Here is a 20,650-nt window from a genome sequence, read left to right as displayed (position 1 = left end):
TGCAGCCCAGAATCCTCACCTCCATTTAGCATGGAAGAACGCGATGCAGCAGTTGTCTTCCCTCGTAAAACTGGAGCGGCCAACAAGGGAACGTCTAACAAGGTAAGCAAACAAAACATTAGAGTTTCCACGCGATCCTCTAAATCAAAACACGTGCACTGGAAGGCAAAACATTTACCCCCTAAGGAACCAGAAATTCTCACTAGAAGCTTTTACCAAGGCAAATGGAAAGTCTTATTAATGTTGAAGAGCTGAATAGCAAGTCAGACAAAAATGTACTTAGCTTTGTAGTAGAAGTTCCTTAAATACAATTAGATCTTCTTTTTCTTCAATGAAGTCTTTTCTTCTGAGGATAAACTTTTTCTTGTTATTCAAGAGGCTGATGATTACTCTTGAGAACCTAGGCCCAAAACTCTGGAGCAAAACAATACAGGACCTGCATACATAGATTCTAAAATGAAAGGCAGTTTAGAATGTTTAGCCCAGTCCTTTGTTTTCCCATCCACCAATCGCGACTCCTGTTCCTTTCCTCCATCTTGGCTTGGGCTCCCACAAGCATTCTCAAAACCAAAGTTAAGGCCCAAACCAACTCCTAGGAAACTTCACTGATTATAGCAAATAATAAAAACTCAATAAAGGGAAAGTGAAGCACAAGGCAGGTAATAATGAATGAAAACATGTTGGTAATCTTCCCAAAAGCCTGAATTATGCTGGTTATTTTCTTATTTTCCCAGGGACTTGACAATAAGGACTATCGCATATTATTTGTAACCACAATTATAAAAACACAACACTATGCTTGAAGTTACACAGACCAAAACATAAACCTTATTTGGAACACCTAACAGTAGTTCTAGGGAAGTCAAACCGTTTCATACACATTCAGTGTAAATCGCACCTATTCTTGGAGAGTAAAAACCAATGGTTACTTCAGATTACATTAAGTAATTCAAGGATAGTAGACCCTAACAGTGACACTCAATAACAAATCACATAATCAGTCAACTGGACAATATATGTTTTGTGAATAGTGGAACACTTATTCTAGGTGAGTAAACACCTAGAACTACTTTTGGGATAACACACAGCTAACTCAAGGTAACTAAAGCCCATATACTTTTTCAAGGAGCCATCAGCAACTTGGGGCAGGTATAAACCTAAAACCTAAGACTCTTTTTGTGTCTGTCTACGTTAGGGAGAATTCTCAGAAATGTGCTAATTCCCTTCTACCTTGGAGACCCCCAGCCCTTTCGCTGGCCTTTAGGGTTTTTCATTTCTAACCTGGAGAGAGTGAGCCCTTTTTCTCACCCTCTCATGTATCTTTATTGTGATTTAGTCTGTGTTTCTTTTAACTTTGGAGTCTGACAAACTCCATAGGCATCATCTTTACAATGTGACACACAGCATCTTCAGTGGCACAGGGAAGTCTCTTAGATTTCCCAAAGGTTTAAATACCTTCTCTTGGTGAAACTACTGTTTCCAAGAGCAGTGAAGTGAAACTGACTTTACTTACATTTGTAACTTTCTAGACCCAGCACACACATCTTACCATAGGGTGCTGGAGGAGTTACTTAGTATCCCCTTTGTCTAGTTTCTCATGTAACATGTTTATGCTACCCTTTCTACAATTAATGGGCGGTGGCAGTGGGTTACTTTTTACTACCATTATGAGTTTTTACCGCGGGCTGTGTTCGCAGCTGTAGTAAAGCACCCATGGGTGCCCATTTTGTCAAAATGGCCCTGGTCGTCTTTTTTTCGCCATTTATTGTTGGAAAGGTCCTTCTTGAGATTTACTCTACGCGCCAAACCAGGTTTGGTTCCATTATTCGTTTTGTCTTTGGCAGGATTCACGAGTGAAGCCCGCCTCTGGCTCTAGTATGTCTGGCAGGGGCAGGAAGTGATGGAGGTGCCCGAAACTTCCAGTGCTTAATCCCCTTGGTTACAGGAATGCACCCAAATGTGATTGGCCGGCTGGCTGTCCAGCAAGGACAGCCACCCTGCTGTGTGATTGACAGGTAGGCTGGAATGAATGGGAGAAACCTGCATAAAAGGCAAGGCTTTTTGGTATGAAAGGCAGAGTCGACCATTGGACGAAGGAATCTGAAGAAGAACTTGGAAGAGAGATGCCTGCTGCAACTCCTGTACCCTTGGTTTGCCCTGTGAAGCCCTGCTGCTGTACAGTGCTGAAGCTCCGAATTTGCCTCGACCAGAGAATCCCTGCAAGGACGACTTCTCCCATTTAGTCGGTGGGACCAATCAACTCCAAAGTAAGCCCGTCTGGACATCCTCTCGGAGCTGGCTGTATTTCTGCTGGTGCTGCTGGAACCAGAACTGCCAGGGAGAGGAACACCAGATTGTGTGCGTTGCTTTTAAGGCAGACTCGAGCGCCAGTAAGATCCTTCAGACTTCCCTAAAGCAGGACTGACCAAGCCTGAGCCACCTCAACAGAGTGCTGTAGCCCAGATGAGAGGAAAGTCCAGAGTGGTATCCGAGAACCAGTGTTGCTATTTGCTGTCAGATGCGAGGAGCTGAAACACTGAAGGACCGCTGAATTTGTTTGCCCATTGCTGCCACTGACCATCCCATTGCAGAGCAGGTGTCTCCAGACGTCTTCCCTCTTGTCGCCACGACTGAGGCTCAGGAACAACAGTATCTGCAGAGCTGTACAGGAACAGAACCCAGCTGAAACCATTTCTTCTAACCAGAGTTACTGTAAAGTCTAAGAGAATTTACCTCTTGTTGTGTAGCCTTACCTGCTCTCAGTTGAGACCTCTCTTGGTTACCCTTGCAACCTTTTTTTTAATAACACATTTTATTGGTTTTTATAATAGACATTACAACACTAGTCTCCAGGGGAGACAAACAATACCAACATCAATACTTCTAAGACAACATTAGATCTGTGTCAACTATATAGAATGTAGCTTGTATTCATTAATATTTATATCTTTTCTACATCAATGTCACTGCAGTAACTAGTTTGGTAATGAAACAAATCATTGAGCCTCTTCCCATTTATGCCAAATTTTTCAGCTTTCTCAGGGCATCCTCTCGCCCTGTATATCCTACGTTCCATGGCTATACAAGCATCAACATCCGCAACCCATTGTTCAATCCTTGGCATCAAACTTGAGCCCCATAATTTCGCAATGTTCCTTTTAATAAGGGCCGTTGTGGTTGAAAGGAGCGCATTTTCATACCGTGTCATCTCATATTCATTGTCTATTCCCAGTAATAACAATTTCGGTTCATTAGGTATTCGCTGTCCCATGACGGTCGTAAGTAAATTACAGCATTCCTGCCAGTATTGTTGTATCCGTGGGCATTCCCACAAAATATGAAAAAAGGTTCCTTCCTCGTGCTGACAGCATAGGCAGCTGGTGTTATGGAGAATTCTCTGTAAAGGCTAATTTCCCAAACCTAGTGAGTTCCCCAGCAGCTTTGCTGGATTTTTGGGGTTTATTTTTTTCTCCTGCTAAGAGCGAGACTCTTTTTCTCCCACTCTTAGACATGATTTTAGGTGTTCTTTTGACTTTGTATGTGTTCTATGGGCTATGGGGGTCCTTTACCCCATAGGGCTTCATGTGTTTTTGATATGTGGGTTACACAGCACCCTTCGTGCAGTAACCCAGGCGTGTCGTCTGTCTGTCTCCCAGGGCATGTAAAGTCGGACACAGATGGCTCTTCGGAGCTCATGGCTTCAAGCAGCGGACGCAGATTCCAAAATGATACTGGTTCCACCTTTCATGAGGGCGGACCTCTTGTGGTGGTCGTCTCACGGTAATCTGTCGGTGGGTGCTCCCTTCCAGGACCCCCTGCCCACTTTTGACTGTCACGACGGATTCCTCCCTTCTAGGTTGGTGTTTGACGCTGGATCATCTTTGGGCGCCACAGGACAGACAGCTTCATATAAATTATCTGGAGCTCTTGTCGATATTCCTGGCGCTGAAAAGGTTCAAACCGGGCATTGTCATCAAGGTGATCCGAGCCCGCACGAACAATGCAGTGTCCATGTTCTATATCTACAAGCAGGGGGTACCAGGTCTCCTCCTCTTGTGAATCTTGCCATTCAGATTTGGGAATGGGCCATTCAGCATGGCATCTGGCTGGTAGCAGTACACATCCCGGGCCAGCTGAATGTCACTGAAGATGCCCTCAGCCGACGAGCAGCTACGAGTGGGAACTGAATACGGAGATCCCCTTGGATATTTTTCGCGGTTGGGGCACTCCAGATGTGGACCTCTTTGCAACGTCTACAAACTGGAAGCTTCCCCTGTATGCCTCCAGGAACGGGCTCGGAGCCTCCTCACTGGGGGATGCTCTCGAGATTCCTTGGCACAACGTGAAGGCCTACGCTTTTCTGCCCTTTCCTCTGATCCATCGGGCGTTTTGCAAGCTAAGGAACACAGTGAATTGCTCCCTGCTGTTCATAGCCCCTTGGTGGCCAGCCAGGTTTTGGTTTTCGGAGCTTCAGCATCTATCGGTGTGCCCGCCACTCAAGCTTCCGCTGGTCCCCGATCTGCTTCATCAGAGCGATCAGCAGCTGTGGCACCCCTCCCCACAATCGTTCAGCTTGGCGGCCTGGTGCCTGAGTTCAGATCTTTCAAGCGTTTCAATTTGTCCACGGATAACAGGCGCATCATTCAGGCGGCCAGGAAACCCGCTACAAGATCTCAGTATAGAAGTAAATGGCTTAGTTTCTGCCACTGGTGTTTGGCTAAGGAGCTTTACCCCAGGGAGGCTACTATCGACATGGTCCTGTCTTTTGTTTCACATCTGGCAGAGTCTGGCATCCATGTCTTGTCCTGCAAGACTTATTTATCGACTGTTGCTGTTTATTTGTCCACTGACCAGTGCTTGTTTTCACTGTCTAATCCGGTCATTAAAAGACACTTTGCGTGCCTGATGCACCTTTATCCTCATGTTAGTAACCTGTTTTCAAGGTGGGATTTGAATGTGGTCCTTACAGCCTTGTGTCATAAGCCTTTTGAGCCCATGGCTACTGTCGATTTTAAGTACCTTTCGTGGAAAGTGTCCTTTTTGATTGCTGTGACTTCGGCAAGGTGTGTAAGTGAGCTTCAGGCCTTGTCGATGGAGCATCCATTCCTTACTTTTCATAAGGATAAGGTTGTCCTGCAGACAAATCCCGTCTTTCTTCCGAAGGTGGTCTCTGATTTTCATTTGAATCAGTCAATTTCATTGCCTATCTTCTTCCCAGACCCGGCCTCGGAGGCCGAAAGGGTTCTGCACTGCCTGGACGTTAGAGGAGCCATTAAGTTCTATCTGGACAGAACATCTGAGCTTAGGAACTCTTCGCAGCTTTTTGTGACCTTCGGAAATCTGCAAGGAAATCTGATCTTGAAAGCGACCATCTTCCGATGGATCGCTGCCTGTATTTCTGAGGAGTATACCATTCAGGGTCTTCGGGCCCCAAAGGGAATTCATGCTCATCTTGTGCGGGGCAAGGCGGCTGCAGTTGCCTTCCAAAAATATGTTCTCTGGGAGAAAATCGCAAAAGCGGCTACTTGGGCCGCCACAAAGGCATTTTGTAAGCATTATTGTCTGGACCTGAGCTCCAGGGCTGATGCTCAGTTCGGTCAAGCTGTGCTTAGGAACCTGTTTCAGTAAGGAATTTCCATCCACCTGTAATTCCTGTGGAGTGCTTGGGAATCTCCCATAAGTATGGAGGAAAGGGGACGGGACGTAGGAGTATAATAAAGTTACTCACCGTAGTGACTACCTTACTCCTAGTCCATAATCCCCTTTCCTCCATACGCCCGCCTGCCGCACCCTCTAAAAAGTTTCCTCTGTTATTGCTTAAAGGTCATAGACCTGGCAATAGAAAAGGACTGATGGGCGATGCACTGAGCGGAGCTAAGGAGGGCAGGGTTACGGCCCCATGCGGTACCCTGCATAAAAAGAGAGGAAGGACATATTTTTGAAAAATGTGATGCTTTTTACAAAGTGCTCCGGTCCCATCCCACGGGCTCCCAAATAGTCTAAAACACTTTAAAAGTGTTGTAAAATGGCCATCTAGCGAGCTCGGCGCTGCATGCTCCATCCCCGTGTCCCATTGCTTGCCTTGCCCAATCCTGCCTCCCAACCCTCCCCCTGTTTGGTTACTTCCCCCCCCCCCCCATATCATGAACCCTCCCAGGGCAGCCCTCTGCCCAGCAGCCCCTGCGGCTAAGGGCCCCAAGGCCAAGGGCAGCTCCTACAGTGGCGGCTCCAGAGAGTGTATGCAGGTGTCAGTAGGGGAAGCTAGTGAAGCCAGCAGTTAACAGACACCAAAAAAAACTGTAAGTGTGGCATGGGTGGGGTGTAGAGCAACTACTCTTCTCCAGAAAGCCCCCACCACTCTACCTTACCTTTCAACAAAATATACTGCCATAGACTTACACCATGCATACTTAGAAAGCTTTGTTAACACCAACCCGAATCCATTCGTGACAGGATTGTAAATGTTGCCTTGTATTGCGTACTAACATACTTGTCATTATTAACAAGTGCCACGCCTAGATAGAACTATGAACATTAGCCTCCATCGGATCTGTATAGGATTCCCGAATGTTAGCATGTACCACACTTAGATGGAATTATGATAGTGAACGAGTGACTCACCAGGATGGAATTGTGAACTTTAGCGTATGCCTCACTTAGATGGAATTTGACCTTTAGCCTGCGTCGCATCTAGATAGGATCATGAATGTTAGCATGTGCCATAATTAGATGGAATTATGATTGTTAGCATGTGCCTCACCGAAATAGAATTGTAAACTTTACCGTGTGTCTCACTTAGATGGAATTGTGACCTTTAGCCTGCGTTACATCTAGATAGGATCATGAATGCTAGCATGTGCAACACTTAGATGGAATTCTGAACCTTAGCATGTGCCTCACTCAGATGGAATTCTGAACCTTAGCGTGTGCCTCACTCAGATCGAATTCTTAACTTTAGCCTGCGTTGCATCTAGATAAGATCATGAATGCTAGCATGTGCCACGTTTAGATAGAATTCTTAACTTTAGCCTGCATCGCATGTAGATAGAAATATGAATGTTAGCATGCTCCACACTTAGATGGAATTCTTACCTTTAGCCTGCGTCGCATCTAGATAGGATGAATGCTAGCATGTGCCACACTTAGATGGAATCCTTAACTTTAGCCTGCTTCGCATATAGATAGAAATGTGAATGTTAGCATGCGCCACACTAAGATGTAATAGTGATCACTAGCCTGCCTCACATCTAGATAGGATATTGAAGATTAGCAAGTGCCACACTCAGATGGATTAGTGAATGATAGCAAGCATCACACTGAGACACAATTGCAACACAACCACAAGCCTAAAACACAACAATCCTCACAAACTTCACTACACTGCAACAACAAACCAAACCACACATAGGCCCTCATTACGACCCTGGCGGAATTCGGAAAACGATGGCGGAAATGCAATACCGCCATCGAATAGCGCTCGGTGCGACTATGACCCGTCACCGCAAAGTACGAAGCCATTAGCGACACCGTAGTGAACGCCAACGCTAACTGCACCAAGCACGCGCGCGCGCGCCATGCCAAACCGTAAACACCACCATGGCGCAAGGGTACGCTAATTCCGACCCTAGCGGACATGTACCTAACGCCATCAAGCATGGCGGAATGTACCATTCCGCCATGGTGAGAAGTACGGCATCGCGAATCAACCGTAAACGGCCCCACTGAGTGCCTGTACACCGCTCCCTGCCCACAAAGTACAACTCCCCGTAGGTGCAATGAAGTCACAATGCAACCATTGAAATGTACAAGTCACCCATGCATGCCAACGAACAAATGAAACACAAGAGGGGCCAATGGGAGCTGCAGGGCACAGATGGCACGAATACAGAAGCCATCCCAATGGACATGACCACAGTCCCCCACCAAGAAACGCACGCAAACACAGGCACCTGTGACCAGCAATATTCCGAAAATCACATCATTCCACCAGTCCACCTGGCTGACCGGCATCTGTTACACAAAACCCAATCCCCCGCCCCTGAGCATGACAACATTCAAACAGTCATATTGGCAGCCCCCATCCCTGACCTCACGGGCTTCGTAGGCAAATGCGTCCAGTACAGTACCACGCAACTAAACTCCGAAGCTGGAACCCAATGCAGATCTCCTCACAATACATCGCTCCCCAAATAGGAATATGCCACATCACTTGCAAAGAAGAACGCTACACGGGCCAAATCAGAATAGAAATTCAATGCACAACAAAATCACCAAGCCCATACAGCCATCAGGCCATGAACTCCAAAACACATTTCACCATTGTGGGCTGCATCCGCAAGAAATGACCAGCCACTACTTGTGTGACGCCCTGTTCCATCATGGTACACAGAGCCACATTCACGTACGAAAAGGCAACATGGAAGCGCACACAACCGCAGGGCCGTCCCAATGGGGAGGCACTAGTCCAGCTGAAAGGCCGAAATGTTGCTCCGAGCCACCAGTACTGCGTAAGGGCATGTGGCCCATTGGCGATCGTCCCATAAGATCGTAATGCTGCTCCACTGATTAACACGAAGCAGCAGGTGTCGGGAGTAAAACCCATCTGCAGGAGTGGCATACAGATGGCAGTGGCAAAAGGGGAGGAGATACCTGTCAACCAAAAGAAAAGAAAAAGAACAGAATGGCCATCAGAACTACATTCGAACAACTCACTTCAATGATCACACTAAATCCACAGCCATATGCATGCTAGCCCACTCCAAAGGTTCATCACCACCCAAAAACCACTTGCGACTCATAACTATCTATATCGAGGTGTAAACACCATCACAAACGACTGTACCTGTGCATGCGTCTGTCAAAACAGAATCCATCAGATGGGATTGGTAACGTGCATGGACACAAGCGTCTGAGGGCGCGTCGAGACAGGGAGGGCTCAACAAGGCCAGATAGACGATGGTCCCACTATGGCAGCCCTGCATCACATAGCGTAGGGGAGGCGGATAGATTCCAAGAAGCCCTGTACATGGCAAACTCTGTATCAAATCACCTGCCCATGCATCCATTCATCATTCCCTCATCCCGGGATTAAAACGCCTGAATATTTACTCACATAACATTAGAAATATCCATTGAGTCTGTGCGTTATGCAGCCTGCAAAATCCACAGTGCCCCAGCCCGTAATTCCAGTGTTGTGAAGTAACATGTATTTGGGAACGTCCGGCCTCGTCGCCCACGTCGCTATTGCGCATCCCAAACCATTCATATCAATCATTGCATCCTCGCCATGGCCCCTGTCCCAAGGACATTGAACAATAGTATGTTATATTTGCAGTCAGACCTGTGGGCATTTCCTCGCCGCTAGCTGAAAACCGAAAGCGCCGCCCTTCGAATTCCTCAATTGCAACATCACGTCGAAGAGGCATCTGTGGCCGTTTGAAATCACTAATTAATCCATCTAGTGCGGCTGTGTGTGAAAATGGCAACTGCCTTCACCCACAAATGGGACGCCCCGCCCGTCGTTGCAACTCGGTACAGTGATGCATGAGGGCCCACCGTTACTCGAGTACTACGTACCACTGACCCTTCACAAGTCTGTTCGCGACTGCACAGATAGTATGTGAAACAATGGGACCACAGAAGAATGAACATATCAACCAATGTTACACGGCCATCGGGTACAAATACATGATTGCAATAGCAAGATGCCATTCCCCGAATTGCAGCGTTGTGTGCGGGACGTGCTCGGCCAAAGGGGAGAGCAGTTTGCACAGGTGGAATGAATCACCACAGGTGGAGGCCATACAGCCTGAAAACACATAAATTGCACAGCCAGTCTCCTCCCACAACCACACCGAAATGCTACCGGCAGGACTCGCGATGTTGGCCCTGGGGGACCTGATAGCACTGCAAGTACTCCAACTCCAAGAAGAAGACGAACACCAACTACAATCGGCCGCACGGAGGAGACGCAGGAGGAGGAGGAGGGCAAGGCAGGGCCAGCAAGGGCCGCCAGCACAGCCACTACCACCACACAGGCAGCCCGCAATCCCACGCCTCCGAGCACATCCGTTCAACCTCACTGATGAGCAGATCCACACCCTCTACCATCTGGACCGGGACACCATAGCCGCCATTGTGGACATGACACAGGCTGACCTTGTCAGCATGATAGATAGCCCAACCGCCATCCCACCCCTACTGAAGGTGGTGTCTGTACTCCACTTCCTGGCCACAGGCACCTACTAGCACACAGTCGGACAGTTGCATGGCATTTCTCAGCCACTGTTCTCACGGACACTATTGCAAGTGCTCGATGCCCTCCTGCAGCACGCAGACGACTACATCTCCCTACCACGCTCGGAGCAGGAAATTACCAACACAAAAGTGGGATTCCATGCACTTGCCGGCATACCGGGTTGCATTGGTGCCATCGACTGCACCCATGTGGAATTGGTCGTCCCACATGCCATGGAGGCCCAGTACCGCAACCGAAAACAATTTCATTCTCTGAATGTACAAATGGTGTGTGACTCCAACAGGATCATTACACATTGTTGTGCCAGATTCCCTGGATCAACCCATGATTCTATGGTCTTGAGGAACTCTACAATACCACGCTACATGGAGCGACACGCAGGGAACAGATCCTGGCTACTCGGTGAGTCTCATTACATGCATGATAATGTGGGGTATGTGATTCGGCAATGACCTGGCAGGAAGGGGGGGGGGGGTGTGCGTACGTAGCAATGGCATTCCACATCATACGTTTCTCGTCCACATACAGGTGATGCTGGATATCCACTGAAGAGATGGCTCCTCACACCAGTCCGGAACCCACGGGACCAGCATGAGGAGGACTACAACCATGCCCACTCACGTACCCGTGTAGTCATTGAACAGGCATTCGGCCTACTGAAGGGTCGTTTCCGCTGCCTCAGCAGGTCTGGCGGGGCACTCCTGTACCGCCATGTGAAGGTTGCAAAGATGGTGATGGCATGTGTCATGCTCCACAACATGTGCGTACGTAGAAATGTGCCCATGCCCCCTGACGCAGAACTGCAAGCACCTGATGATGGTCATGATGAGGGTGGGGATGTGGCAGCACCTCAAGGAGTCTGCGAGGCACCGGAGGGCCGTGACATTCGTCAGCATCTCATTGATGTATGCTTCTAGCACTCACGCCTGGTAGCTGATACATGGACACGGGACTCGTGCGTGTGTGTCTGGGACATGCACAATATGGACTGTACGCCTATGATGGCCTAGTACACAAAGATCAATGTCCACACATCTCATTGGTTGATCGTGCACTGTTTATGGCATATGTGATATCATGTTGTACACCCTATCGACCCGCCACCCAAGTGAGCCCAACACACCCCCTCCACCCTCCTACCTCCCCCCCGAACACCAGTGTCCACAGATGCTCATTGTCAGTGGGCAGTCGCTATTGCAAGCCCCCTCTGCGGGTATCAGGGGCACCCCTGCCTGTGGAGCGCAGGTTCCTCCCAGATCTACGTTGGGGGCTGCCCTGGACGGAACTTGCAACGGATGATGTCTCTGCCTGCTCACGTCCATGCATGTCCCTAAGGGTTTGCGAGAGCTCAGTGAGCACACGGCGCACTGCGGCAAGTTCGGCACATACGTCCTTGGACGTCGCATGCAGTTCCCCCCTCAGGCTCTCGGTGCTTCTCTCCATTTGGACTCCCAGGCTCTCGGTGCTTCTCTCCATTTGTGCCCTTAGTGTCTCTGTACCTCTCTCCATTTCTGCCCTGAGTGTCTCAGTTGATGTTTCTGTCTGCCTTAGTGCCCCCACATTCATCGGCATGGTCCTTGAGGAGCGTGGCCAGTTGCTGCTGTTGCACGATTAACTGGTCGAGGGACTGTTGCCTCTGCTGGGCCATGGCCATTTGCGGGGGTGTCACAGAGGGGCTGTTGACCTCATGTTGCCTTGCCACAGGGCTTGTGGGGGATGGCCAGTCGTCGTCTTGTGGGTGCCCCTGCGTGGTATCCTCATGTTGTACGGGATGGGACAGACAGGGGGATTGGGACAGGTCATGGATGGATCTGACTTCGACATCCCCGTCTTCTGTGTCGGAGCATGCTGCCATCAATGGGGTGTCACCTATGGTGCTGCTGCCACCAGAGGCAGTGCCTTCTGTGGCATCCGTTGGGGGACCTGTGGTGGTGGTGGTGTGGGCATGCTGGCTGCTGGGGTGCCTGTTGATGTTCCCTCCTCTGTGCTTCCACCTGATTTGTGCTGCTGCCGTGTCTTGATGCGTGCAGCTGAGGTGGAGGGTCTTTGGCCGTTGGTCTTGGCCCTCTTTGCAGGTGTGCTGGTAGGGGTGTCCTGAAGCTCGTCGTTTGGATCGGACCCTGTGGTGGAGTAAAGGAGGGCGAGGGTTATTGATGGGTCTGTGGGAATTGGAATGGCATTGTATCACATGCATTGGGGTGGTACCTGAGGGTGATTTGGGTCGGGGCCTTGGAGGTGCTTTCATTTGTGTGTGGAGTGAGGGTGCAGTTGTTTGGCAGCCTGCAGTTAGGGTGTACCTGCTGCACGTGTAGTGCGTGTTTTAGGGGTTTTTAATTATTTATGTATTTATTGTGGGTTTTAACGTGCGCTATCAGGCCGATGTGTGTGGACGTTCTCCTGGACATGTGTTTCTGTTGCACTATGTGGACACATGGTACTTCACATGGATGGACTTTGTGGATTTGGCATTGTTTTATCTGGCCCACCTACCTGAATCTTCGGATGTCTGCACTCCTTTCTCCATCCCTCCGACTCCCTCTATGCTCTCCATTCCAATGGTGGAGGCACAGATTTCTTCCCAGGGGGTCAACTTGATGGGTGATTCAGGACCTCCCCCGGTGGCTGTGGCAATGTTGCGGTTGGCAGAGAGTATGCTGCGGACGCGTATCCGCAGGTCGTCCCATCGCTTTCGGCATTGCTGTGGGGTGCGGGGTGCGGTCCCCACCGCACTTACCCGCTGTGCCACCAGAGCCCATATGGCCTTCTTGTTTGCAAGTGCCGTCCTGGTCATTTGTGTGCAGAAGACGACGGCAGCATTCTCCTGGAGGGTCTCTGTTAGCACGGTGAGTTCCTCACGGGAGAAGTGGACCTGCCGCTTGCGGTCGCACGCTTTCTTCGCTACTTTTCCCATTTTTCTTGGTTTCGCTAGGGTGGATGACGGGTTGGGGTGTGTCTCAGGGTAGTGTTTTTAGTGGTTGTGTGGTTTTAGTGGTTTTATAGGTGTACGGCGGGATGTTTCCCGTTCCGGGCCCATGTTTTTACTTCCGTTTCCGTATATTTCCGGTCACCGTACTTTCCGGTAGGCGCACACTGCGGTGTCCGCTGTGATGGGTGGCGGTATTGCACCTAGGGCGCCGTACGGCGGCGGTGTGGGCCGTTTTGGGGTCATTTCCGCCATCGCGGACTTTGCACTTCCGCCATGCCGTGGTGCTCGTGCCCGATGGGTCGGAATGGGCCGCACTTTGCTCCTTCGTGCAATGGCGGAAACGCTATTTACGCTGTGGCGGTCCGGTCAGTCACTTTCCGCCAGGGTCGTAATGAGGGCCATAGACTCGCACAACAGCACACGACGACTACCGACCGTAAAACACCCCAAGCCCAGCCAACGGACCCACCGGGCTGAGGCTGCCAACAGCACATCACTGCTCTCTCGCACTTTCCCAGCTTATTCCCACTAACTCGCCCCCCCCTTGCCTTTTTTTCCAGAGCTGCCAGAGCGCCAGGGGACCACTCCAGTGGTGATAGTGCGCGGTACAAATATCCTTTAACATTAACATAACATTAATATTAACTACGGTGAGTAACATTATTATTACCACTTACGGGAGAAGGGTAGGGCCACTAACTATCCTCAACCCCGAATCGGGTAAGCACAGGTGCAGCATTCCTGTCCTGCACACCCATGAAAGCAGTATTTATCGTTATCGCACCCGGAGCTGCCTTCAGGAGTGCTGATATTTCTTTTGTTTTTAAGGGAACCAGGCTTGACTTAATTCATGCTTCCCTTAAAAAGAAATTACCCATATCTCTGAGATACCAGAGCCGGCATGTGAGCAAGGTGGTCTGTAGTGGAATGGGCAGGGGCGTCGAGGTATGGCACTCGAGTGGAGTCTTGGCCTGGGGCACTATTTCCAAGGACACTCTGAAGGCTGGTCAGAGGTGCAGCTGTCGGCATGAAATACAAGCAGCTACTTGCAGATTACACTTGCAGTTCCCAGCATATAGAGTGGCCAGCGCTCTCCCGCAGGTGCTAGTATACAATGCAATCATAATTGCATAGCAAAGCTAGCTCTGGGGGCTAACTACAGTGTCTAGTATTGCAAGAGATATGTAGATGTATAGACTGGATGGAACTATTCATCACTACTTTGCATAAACATCTAGTTAGCTTTGTGTACTCATTATGTAAGAGGATGGAAAGTAAGCGACTAAGCACAGTACAACCTAGGTGGAATATTGTAGTTTTGCATCCATCTCACATTTAGGGTTGATGTTATAAAGCAACAGGGTGATAAGATAGAAGTTCAAGGAGTTTTGTATCAGCTCATGGGTTGAGGACCAGTTGCACAGATACACGCAACCAGCATATCTCAGAACTAGGTTTCCACCAAAACCATTTGGCCATGTGAGCATGTACATTTTCGAAAGTGTTGACCCATCAATATGATGTACCTTCCGCAACAAAAGGAAATCTAGTTGACACTATTGGGTATAAATACACCAAACTAAACTTTACTGAAAAACATGCAGACTATGCAGTGTTTTATAGAAGAAATACTGTAAGTATGCATTATGTAACATACATTTTTAGGAAGGGAATTGTAGACCATAAAGTGAACACATATTGGCCGTTACTTGAGAAAGGAGAACGTTTGCCTAGCAATCCCACACACACCATGGCCAATTTTCAGAGTGGAGATGATTACAGCTGCTCTCTCTCTCTCCATTGGGGCATTTACTTGCAATTAACTTCTAAAAGAGGGTAGAGGGAACCCTGATGGTAAGAGAGGAATGCCGGTTAAGCTGTGCTTTCATAGAAGGACATTTAAATAGCTAGCTGTGCTATACAAGTGTCAATTTAATTAGCAAACCTACAGAATTGCATAGCAAATCACAATGTTACACAATGCTTAGTTTATGCCCTGCTTACATTCTAAACTATATATAATGCGCACAAGGAAATTCACATACACTATCACTCGTAGCTTTCTTTTCAAATGCAAAAGGGTGTAAGGTGTGAAAAGGAAAAGAATAACAAAGTTCCACCAGGAAAGGGATTTTCCTTTCCCCTAGATTTCTTCTGGTAATCAAAAGGTTGTTCAATCATAGTTCTGATTTACTCTCATATGCTTTGTATTTCCAAAAAGAGGATTACAGTACTTTCCCTTTTCAATAATTATTCCTCTTGAAACTCCAGTTATACTCCCCTGCCAAGATTTCTGTCTTTCTCATTGAGCCTCCAAAAAGCGGCATGCTTCTTCCCCATTATACTTTGATTCTCAGTTTTAGATCAAGTTTATTCTGCTTTTCCCTCTTGGTGTACTCCCCTGCCAGGATATTTATTTTTTTCAGACAGTTCAAGTTTACCTTTTTTCTCACGTACCTGGATATTGCTTTTTTTCCAAAAATGCTAGTGCACTTATTTTCCTACTCCTGGTTTACTCTCCTGCCAGAATAACGCCATTTCTTTATCTCTTTCTCACTTCTGTATGTGTGATCAGCCTCAACATTTTCCTAGTTCACTATCCTGCAAGGGCTTTTATTCTCTCTAATTATTCTGCCTTTGATCTATGATTTTAGGCAAATCCAATATTTGGCTGCTATCCTGCTCTTGTCAAACTTCGGAACACTCTTTTTACAGTTTTAGGCTACTAGCCCCTTCTTACCATTCACATTAATTCCTCACTTCATGTATTGGGTCATCGAACCTTTCTGAGCATTATCTACAAACAGCCTAACTACTTCAAAGGCCTTGCTTTGCCTTCCTCGTGTTATCTCTGCAGCACTGCATTAATTTGCAGGCGCTATGGTAACCTATTTAGCTTCCCTGGACTTTTTGGGCATCTGTTGTCTTTCTCACGTCTGTCTCTTCAGTATCCTTGTTTTGCAGTGTCTATGTTTGTCCTGTCAGCTGAGCGGCCCTCACGTTGCTCCTTTCTGCAGCGTACAGCTCCCGCTGCGGGGGACAACCACACCATGGGCTTCCTTTACTCTTTCCCACCTTGCCAGTGTCTGCCTCAATTGCTCTCTCCTCGCTTATCTTGCATTCAGCATCCTCTTCAGCGGCAGCAATGGTCACCCAACTCACTTGGTTTCTGTCTCTCTGCCTTCGCTTCATCAGCTCTGGCGGATTTAAACCGCTCTTGGCGAACAGTTTCCAAAGACTAGACTGTTGTGCTGGCTAACTAGTCCTATTTATTGCTCCATCGCTCTTCCTTGTCCAAGTACTAAAAAGGGGGACGGGGGCTGACACTGTATTTGACTGGTAATATCTATATATTCCTCATATATATCACAATAGGCCATATATGTATGTTGTATAGGTGCATGGTTGTCATCAAATACTGGGTGACTAGGTCATTTTGGTCAATTGTTGTCTTATCCATCTGGAGCTGGTCTCCTTCCACATAGTCCTTCCACAGATAGCTACCCACAGGGTCAGTGTGCGGTAGCTTCTGCCTTTCCCTGACCATTTAAGGGAATGTTCCCTCCAGAGATTCAGTGACGATAGTGCCAGATTCGTCACATAGCACTTGTGGTACAATTGAATGAGATTACGATTTTTGATTCACAGAAGTGCCATCTATATCTTTGCACAGATAACTAAAAAAGATATTTTACGTTGAATTGACATCTCACTTACTTTTACATGCAGTGAGATTGCATGTTTGATTTCCGATTTAAATCAATGCATTTTACCATCACCTTCCAAAATACCCCCTCTTTTAAGGACTTTGCAGGCAGATAGCTATAAGAGAGCCTATATCACTTCTAGGAAAACCTATGCTCACTTTGGGTTATTCTTTAGTGACCTTGAAGACAGGAGAATCCTCATGTGTTCCTAGTGGCAGGTCAGTCATCCACTTCCTTTCTGCAGATCCCCTTGTGGACAGCAGTTACCCCCTAGAACAGGAACCGTCCACTCTACAGCCCTTAAGTTGGTATCTCTCTTTACTTCATTGAATAGGAATAGGTGATATTCTTTCCCACAGTTCCTCCCAGTGTCGAAATCCCTCTCCTCTGTGCTCACTCTGTTTTGAAGTCTCCAAACTGCCCATGGTCATGCCCTAAATGTCACGCTCTGTGATTGGCCAAGTTCATCCATTGGCCCAGCTCATAGACACATCTATTTAAATACACTCCTCCAGTCTTCATTGGATTATTATTATTTCTATATGTGTGGTCAGAAAATGCTGGGGTCAAAAACCACTCCTAACTTTAGACAGCAATTTTAATTGTTCTTTCATAATTTGACAGTAATATGCAAGCTCAACCAAACCAATATGATTTGAATCTGTGTTTGTGACGCACGTGTGGATAAGTGACACAACTGTTTTGGCATTATGATTTCCTCTTATATTATTAATTATGCAGCCACATCACAGATTACAAACTAGACAACCACTCTAACGCCCATCAGCTTATTCTCAAAGTGAAATGCACATACAGTCATAGATGCATTATTTTCTGTTAATTCATTGAAAGGTGGAGATTTTCCTTTGATTTTAGCATATGCCGTGTTATTAATGAGGTCAGTTTCCTCAATTGAACATTACACATGCATTTTTCCCCATGGCCACTTTTGGTGAATTTCTGTTATATATGTTGTGTGTTTGGGGTAGGGGATTGGTGGGTGGCATGGTCAAGGGGTGGGGTTAGATGGGGGTGGGGGAGATCTTCCCCATTTAAAAAGAAATTAAACAAAAACAACTGCATGGTAACATGCATAGTAATGTCCAAATGAGGAAATTGACCTAGTTAAAAATACGCACAACCGATTTTAGAACCTTTCTTTGCTTATATAGTTCAGAGTAACGCACATTTTTGTGGAGATGCTAATTCATTAATTTTACTGTTAACTAATACCCTTTTCTTAGGTGGATGATACAATAAAGACTGCAGAGACTCTTCTTTCTGATCTGTCTGGTTTCCGATCTTTCCATCGCAATGCAGATGAAATCCTTGAGCAGTTTAAGATTTATGAACAGGAGCAATTTGATGACTGGTCCAGAGACATTCATTCTGGTTTGTCTGATCCAAAATCTGGTATCTGGTAAGGACAAATATTCAAAATAATTATATATTGATCCTTGATGGTTTAAATAGATAATGCACCTGCAGAGTTTATTTACAAGAAAATGGGCACCAACATTAATCTGTCGCCCCAAATAATTATTAGGGACTGTATATTGATAGTGAAAGGGAGCAGTCCCCCAAAATACAATCCAAACTCCCCAATGAGAGTCAATAAAGGACACACCCCAATAGGGAATGAGACCGAGACCAAGAGCCTCATCACGACTTGGGCGGTAACGCCGGCAGTATCACCGCCGGCGGTATTAGCCCTACCGCCGAACTCCCCGGCGCTAATAGCGCCGGATCACGAGTTCGGCGGTAATGTTAATCCCCATTCCCCATTGAGCCCATTCGGGAATGCCCCATTCCCCATTGGGCTCAATGGGGAAATTTCGCGCTAATACCGCCGGCGGATTTCCCGCGGAATTTCCGGTGGATTTCCCCCCAGCTAAGAGCTGGGGTGAAATCTGCCGAAGTCCTGATTTGGCGGAACCTTAAATCGGCGGTAATAGCGCTACCGCCGGATTTGAGGGTTACCGCCAAAGTCGTGATGAGGCCCCAAGTACGGGTGAGTTTAAGAGGTTAAGTTTATCTTGATAAGATGGGGCTTGCAGAGAACTCTGCTTACTCAGAGAGTGCTCTGCCAAACAATAAAAAGGGTTACAGCGTCAGCAGTGACGAAAACATATATGGTACAAAAGTTGCATTACAATTGGTGGAGCTGCAGATCCAGTATGTCTTCATAGGGGCCACTTCCATTAGATTGGTTGGTTGCTTGGCGGGAAGGCGGACATCGCGTGCGTCAGTGGGGCTGGTCAGTGCGAAGTGAAGGTCATGTGGCTCTGGATGAGGGGATTGATACTAGCTCTCTAATCTAAACACTACTTCAAAATATGCAATAAAAAGACAATCATTTGTATTCTGACAGGTTGGGAGAAAACCATATATTTTCATATGTTGCCTTTATATACATTGTCTTGTATCACTGGTCAAGTGAAGGGTATGTGGGGTCGTTCCCATCAGGGGTCATGGGGTGAATGCTCCGTGCGGGCCCAGTGGAGGGATGAGAGGATACATTTGTTACACTGGGACATCCGTGAGAAATGGGCCTGTAGCGGCATAGTCACAGGGAGGGAGACACAGAAAGAGAGAGAGAGGGGGGGCCTTGTGCGCGTTTGTGTGCAGCGCTGCCAGGGAGGGAGAGAAGGCCCTGTGGCTGGTGGAACGTGGCCTAGTTCAAATAATGGAGTTTAGAAATATACAATAAAATGGAGTTTGAGCGAGTTGTGCATGGCCTCTTTTGCAATGGGTATATGTAATGTACATGGGTATAATATCCGTTCTTCTACAGGATTGCTCTATTTACGTCAGTTCCAAGCCACACATTTTACACCATGACACATGATTCTTTTAACATGTACTATCTTCACATATCCATTCATTACATAAAGGCAATTGAACTACACAATAAAACAAGAATGCGTGGATCCAAGTCTCTTATCTGCTATAATTGATTAGCTAACACATTCATCAAACATCTTTTAGAGCTCATAAAAACAGCTTTATCAAAGGGTAATACAAAAGGAAAATGTATGGTTACATCGCGGTTAGTATCAGAGGTGAATCTGAGTGGCACGCAGATGTGGGACAGACATCTCTTACATCAAATAAGGGGTGAGGTGAGAGGTTGTATGAATAGTATATCCTGTGAGTAGGGTCTGTGGGTGCGGAGCAGGTTTGTGGAGACGGATGGGTTTTTTCCAAGACCAGACCTTGGCCCGGTCATTTGCAGGGCAGTGATGCTGGCAGGAAGGAGCGAGATACAATCTTTTATTTGTAACGGTTCGCGCCAAGCTTTTCGTGGGAACAGGACAGTCGCAGACACACCGGAGGGGAGGAGGTGGGGAGAGTAACAAGCTGACTGTGCGCGGCCCCAGGGGTTAGTCGATATGTGTACAAAATAGTCGGTAATCAGACTGCTTTCGGATGCTGCACCTGTATGTGTCGTCCCGAGGCTGCCCGGCGCCTTTGGCCAGAGGCGCATGGCAAGCCGGGGGGTGAGCATAGTGTGCGTGTGGGGACGGGAATGGAGGGGATGGGGCCCCAAAGACCTTTCCTCCCACACAATAGCCACATTATGCTCCATTCCCGCAGTATCATACCTTAAGTATCTGAGTAAAAAAAGAAATCAAATCACACTATGTAGAGCCCTGTAAAAAAAGATGAAGACTGATTGCACATCAACCAACAGTGGTTTTAACATACTGAATGTGGTTGTGGATCATCACAGGGTCTGGACCAATAGCCAACTATGCA

At 47.5% G+C, this 20,650-nt stretch overlaps 1 protein-coding gene across 3 annotated transcripts in view; it reads left to right on the top strand.

The window, feature by feature from the left end:
- DYNC2H1 (dynein cytoplasmic 2 heavy chain 1) overlaps window positions 1–20,650 on the top strand; it is a 3,314,293-nt gene that overhangs the window by 227,915 nt on the left and 3,065,728 nt on the right. For all 3 annotated transcript variants that reach the window (XM_069639013.1, XM_069639012.1, XM_069639011.1), the window contains exon 11: window positions 18,136–18,311. In XM_069639013.1, the coding sequence (XP_069495114.1) occupies window positions 18,136–18,311 (176 nt within the window). The remainder of the gene's footprint in view (window positions 1–18,135; window positions 18,312–20,650) is intronic.

The sequence above is a fragment of the Ambystoma mexicanum genome, chromosome 7q (assembly GCF_040938575.1).
Source record: "Ambystoma mexicanum isolate Mex_15411 chromosome 7q, UKY_AmexF1_1, whole genome shotgun sequence".
NCBI classification, from domain to species: Eukaryota; Metazoa; Chordata; class Amphibia; order Caudata; family Ambystomatidae; genus Ambystoma; species Ambystoma mexicanum.
Note: the sequence above shows the minus strand (reverse complement) of the source record. Positions and strands in the feature narration are given on the sequence as shown.